This window comes from Denticeps clupeoides, chromosome 2, assembly GCF_900700375.1.
Source record: "Denticeps clupeoides chromosome 2, fDenClu1.1, whole genome shotgun sequence".
In the NCBI taxonomy this organism is placed as follows: Eukaryota; Metazoa; Chordata; class Actinopteri; order Clupeiformes; family Denticipitidae; genus Denticeps; species Denticeps clupeoides.
Genome location: NC_041708.1, coordinates 32977198 through 32982669, shown reverse-complemented (window position 1 = coordinate 32982669; position 5472 = coordinate 32977198). Strand labels below are relative to the sequence as shown.

The following is a 5472-nucleotide window of genomic DNA, read 5'->3' as shown; positions in this document are numbered from 1 at the left end:
ATTCAGACCAGATTTTGATTATATAAAAAAATGCTTTTAAGTTCTGATTTATTAAACAGTTACAGAGTCCTTTTTCCTCGCCTGGACGTGGCAAGGAAGGAGGACTCATACGCACAGCAGCACGAGACAGGGGGTTTATTACATGGAGCACACGACAGGGGAAACGTCACCATATAACAACCCGACGGCAAACAGAAATGAACGGGGCGGCTTTGTACAGGTAGACACAGGTGAAAACTATCAGGAATCAAAATAACACAGGACGGACACAAAACTCCGGACCGGATCCTGACAGCTGCACATGCACCTTAAAACGTTGAAGAATAAAGATATTTACATCCCGGCTCCTGCGCATTTTGTGAAGTTTGCATGCTCTGTCTGGGTGGCCGTGGGTTTCCTCCGGGTTCTCCAGTTTCCTTCTGCCGTCCATGCGGACTAGGTGGATTGATGAATAGGTGTGAATGAATGGTGTGTGGGTGCCCCTTGTGGTGGGCACCCTGCCTTGGGTGTCTGCCTGGGTGAGTGGGGTGAGTCATAATACAAATTTCCCCTAAGCTTTCCTAACCCAAACTCGTGCAAAACTGCTCTGATCACAAACAATGGCATTAAATAACGCAAAACATGTAGAATTGATTAATGTATCAATTTGTTATTAAAGTGTATTTACTATTAATGTGGGTTTTACTGCTGTGCATTGAAATTATTTTATATTAGAGCTGCATACCGACATGGTATGCAGATGTAAGGTAAATTGAGCCCAAAGGTGTGGTTATGAATCAATTTGTGAATTGATTCATAAGCACGTGTTTTTTTTAGTAAATTATTAATAATTCCACTTCGTTGACGACTAGTCCGGTGAGTAAGTCTTGTGGTAATTTTAATAATAATGTTCTTATAATGAGGTGTAGATGGAAAGGAGGTCCCCAGAGGTCGTCCATCATTAAATCAAATTAGAGCAGGTCTGATCGTTAACAGTATATGGACCCTAGATTTTAATGCAGATATTCAACATATACAGGAGAAAGGCCTTTTTGGGAATTTTATTTCATACAAGACCTAAAACTATTACAAACAACATAAAAGATAAAAGGGAGGTACATTTCATTCACACCCATTCATACAGCTATCTTGATAAACGTGAAGGTGCCTGATTTTAGCTTAATGCAGCTCGGCTTCACAAATTCAACAGAGGCAGAATTATGCAATGTATGCTAATATACTATGCACGATCTGTAACATGTTCTCTGTCTGATGGATGATTACACACTAAGGCATAGAACAGTCTTTTTTCCCCATTGCCAACTTTATCTGCAGTAAGAGCACACGTGAGGCCTGAGCCAATGGTGTGATGATGCAGGGAAGACTGACTTCTCCCCATATCAGAAAGTGATATAAGACTTTATGCGCTACACTCTCACGATTCGCTCATTCCACATTCACTCAGGTTACAACTCGGTGGTTACATAGACACCAAACAGTACACACATATTCATCTGTTCCACGGTGTACCACGTTCTTGTCAATAACTTGAAAACCTGAAGTTAACTACGTATGTCCTTGTGAGATGAAAGTATCCAATCATCCAGGAGAATTAAAGAAATTATTTTTCTTTGTTCTCCAGAAGTTCATATTTTAAATTGGAGAGTAACATTAATGTTATGTAATGATGTAATGTTCTGCACTCTCTAGGGTACTAGGCTGGTGGTGTCAGCTCGTTCCTATGCTGATTTCACACCCCAAGTCAGCTTTGACATAAAGGTATGATGATATTGTTATTTAACCATGTGTAAATAATTGCAAGCAGCATAAGCATAAATGTACATAAATTGTGATTTTCTGAGGTCATAATTCTTAATACTAATATACTAAAAACATGTATTTACGATGTGAATCGTGAATTTCTCTCATAGAGATGTGATGTGCACCGCTTGGATCAGGGGCCACCAGACAAGACAGTTCTCACACGAGAGCAGGGCCTCCAGTACTATCGCACCATGCAGGTCATGAGACGTATGGAGCTAAAGGCAGATCAGCTCTACAAGCAGAAGATCATCAGAGGATTTTGCCATTTATATGATGGCCAGGTGAGGACATATCTACCTATAAATCATATGACAGCACGGTGTAAATGGGCCACGTTGGTTTGATGAACTCATATTAGCAGGTAAGGACGTGGACTCGTAACTGAAGGGTTGCGGGTCTGAGCTGCCAAGGTGCCACTGAGGTCCCACACACTGCTCCCTGGGCGCCTTTCATGGTGCTCACTAAGGGTAATGGTTTAAAGGAAGAGGAAGAAGTTAATGATCCACCCATGCTGCTCATGCTATATTGTTTAGGAAGCCTGTGCTGTTGGGATTGAGGCTGGCATCAAACCTGATGACCATCTGATAACAGCTTACCGTGCCCACGGATACACTTACACAAGGGGAGTTCCTGTAAAGGAGATCCTGGCAGAGCTCACAGGTGCCATATTATTTGAAACATCTACCTCATACCTCAGTGCCTAGGCAATTTGATTGTTTATATCCACCTTTTAAAATGGGCATTTAAAGTGTACAATTTCAAGATGTAAGTAGGAATATTTAAGATATAAAAATAATAAACCTTGTTGATATGAATATGAAAGAAATATCATCATATTATACAAGTAAGCACAACTAGATGGAGCGGCCTGATTGATATTTTAATTAATTGTTATTTAATTGTTTTACTAATCGTAGGCATAGACACTGTGTTTATGTTGGGGGGTGTTTGATAATGTCATCAACAAGATGACGGTGTTTCAACTGTTCCCTAGGTCGAAAGGGTGGTGTGGCCAAAGGAAAGGGTGGCTCTATGCACATGTATGCAAAACATTTCTATGGTGGGAATGGAATTGTTGGAGCCCAGGTAAGACACACAAGGGAATATTTATAATTTATAACAGATACAACCATTTTTAGAACAATGACATAATTGTGATGTAATTGCTATCTTGTCAAAGGTTCCCCTTGGGGCTGGAGTGGCTCTTGCCTGCAAGTACCATGGCAATAGCCAGGTGTGTGTCGCCCTCTATGGCGATGGAGCTGCAAACCAGGCAAGTGTTTTCTTCCGGTACTTGTTGTTTTATTGTTTGTCGGTATCTGACAGTATAATTATGATGTAAAAATGGTTGTATGCTACATTCTGTATATTAAGGAATGTGTATTAAGACCTCACAGTTGACCACACACACACAGACAAACAAACACACACCTCAAATACATCACGGTAATTACCAACTGTACAGGTGTACCCTTTGCCCATTTTACCCATTACTTTCCCCATTGCACATGTGTAGATCTCAATTGTACATTTGTAGAAATATACATATTTATTTTTTTGCTGCTATTTACCTCTGTTTTTGCTGCTATTACTTCTGTTTCTATCCACTTCATGCCGTAACAAGTACAATTTCCCACTTGTGGGACTAATAAAGGCTGATCTTATCTTATCCTAAGTATAATCTGCTGTGTCTTCACCCTGCATCTCTAATGTTCTGCACAGAATGACTCAGTAGCACAATTTAATGCTTCTGATATTAATTTTTTTCCCCTAGGGTCAAATCTTTGAGTCTTACAACATGGCAGCCCTCTGGAAGCTGCCCTGCATTTTTATTTGTGAAAACAACAAGTATGGCATGGGTACCTCAGTGGAAAGAGCCTCGGCCAACACCGACTACTACAAGAGAGGAGATTTCATTCCTGGTATTAGGGTGAGGAATGTTGCATCTGCTGTTGAAAGTGTATGTTTACATGGTTGTCTTGGTGTTCTCCTATCCATGCTTAACCATGTATGCTTTATGATTTGGACCATCTTAAATTGTGTGCGTGTTTCCCCTCCAACAGGTTATTGGACTGCATTCATATATCTTTGAGCACAATAATTCTTTCAATGGGATAAAAAAGAATTATTAATGCATGGCTCTCTCTGTTTCAGGTGGATGGAATGGATGTCCTTTGTGTGAGAGAAGCTACAAAGTTTGCTGCTGACTACTGTAGGTCTGGAAAGGTGAGTCAAATGTGGCCTTGAGCCTTGAGTTTCAGGTGAAATTTTTTGGTCTGAAAAGCGGTAAAATGGCCTTTTTATAGAGTTGGAAATGGCCACCCGGGTAGTGACACGTCGGTTCACACAGCTCTCTGCTGACCAACTACTGACCCATTTGCTCCAGGGTCCTATTCTAATGGAACTGCAGACCTATCGTTACCATGGACACAGCATGAGTGACCCAGGGGTCAGGTGAGGTTGACCTTTCCCCCTGTGAGCCAACTTTCCTCATGGGTAGCTCCACTGGTCTCTGTAGTCACCTGTGTTGCTCTATGGCTGCTGTAGCTTTTTTTTGGTGCGTGGCACCAATCCATGGATCAAGCTTAAATCTGTCAGCTAAGGGCCCTGTCCCTAATAACCCACAAATCCTAATGTGAAGCTAAGGTTGTCCAGCTGCTGTGATTGACCATCATTTCAACCTCCTTCGTTGTATCTCTAGCAATAATTTTCTAGCAATTTTAAGTAATGATGATGTTATTGTGTTAACTGTAGCTCTCTGTCTTCTAATCCATGCCAAATACTCATTTAGATTACCAAAATGTACATTTTATTGTGTGGACCAAATAAATAAATTGATGTAAATGTATGTATCTTGCTTTGGATCTTTGTATGGCATCGACCCCTTAACACTGGATCCATCACCTAGTACAGATAGGCATTATTTACTATTCCATGTACTTACAGCATTAAGAATATGTAATTACTAAATGATAAAGAGAAACGGTACCGGTGTAATAATGGATTAATAAAGTTAGACAACATTTATATGATTATATAAATGTCATGGCCTAGCGGGTAAGGAAACGGTTGTGTTTCTACATTTACATTTACAGGATTTACCAGACGCCCTCATCCAGAGTGATTTACAATCAGTAGTTACAGGGACAGTCCCCCCCTGGAGCAACTTGGAGTTAAGTGTCTTGCTCAGGGACACAATGGTATTTGGGATTTGAGCCTGGGTCTTCTGGTTCATCGGTGAGTGTGTTACCCACTGGGCTACAACCACCCTGGTACAATCCTGAACCGCCAAGGTGCCACTGAGCAAACACACTGCTCCCCACACACTGCGCCTTTCATGGGTGCCCACTGCTCACCAGCGATGATGAGTTAAAAGCAGACGACTCATTTCGTTGTGTCACCGTGCGCTGCGACGTGTGCAGTGTTTCACAATGACAATCACTTCACTTTAAAATGATAAATTGCATTTTAGGAGACACTACTGTAAAGCCCCAGGAGGCTTGTATTCAACTTTGAGCCCATCCATAAGCCTGCGCACAGCTTGGCTGAAACAGGGGGGGAGGTTTCGCCACAATTAAGATCACGTCAACTGGCCAGTAGGTGGCGTAATGCCACAATCTTCTGTGAAACGCCGGTTTACCGGCAGACGTGACATCATTTTCGGCACTA

General features: G+C 41.5%; 1 protein-coding gene across 2 annotated transcripts in view; it reads left to right on the top strand.

Annotated features, from left to right (window-relative positions):
• The window catches only part of LOC114766584 (pyruvate dehydrogenase E1 component subunit alpha, somatic form, mitochondrial-like), a 7345-nt gene extending 2694 nt beyond the window's left edge, over positions 1-4651 (top strand). Inside the window, exons 2-9 of one of the 2 annotated variants that reach the window (XM_028957514.1) lie at positions 1690-1758; positions 1911-2084; positions 2337-2463; positions 2798-2889; positions 2984-3076; positions 3578-3733; positions 3958-4029; positions 4190-4651. In XM_028957514.1, coding sequence (XP_028813347.1) covers positions 1690-1758; positions 1911-2084; positions 2337-2463; positions 2798-2889; positions 2984-3076; positions 3578-3733; positions 3958-4029; positions 4190-4261 — 855 coding nt within the window. In that variant the 3' untranslated portion in view covers positions 4262-4651. Of the gene's footprint in view, positions 1-1689; positions 1759-1910; positions 2085-2336; positions 2464-2797; positions 2890-2983; positions 3077-3577; positions 3734-3957; positions 4030-4109 lie in introns of both variants that reach the window. The other variant, XM_028957524.1, reaches the window with a different exon arrangement.
• The last annotated feature ends 821 nt before the right edge of the window (positions 4652-5472 follow it).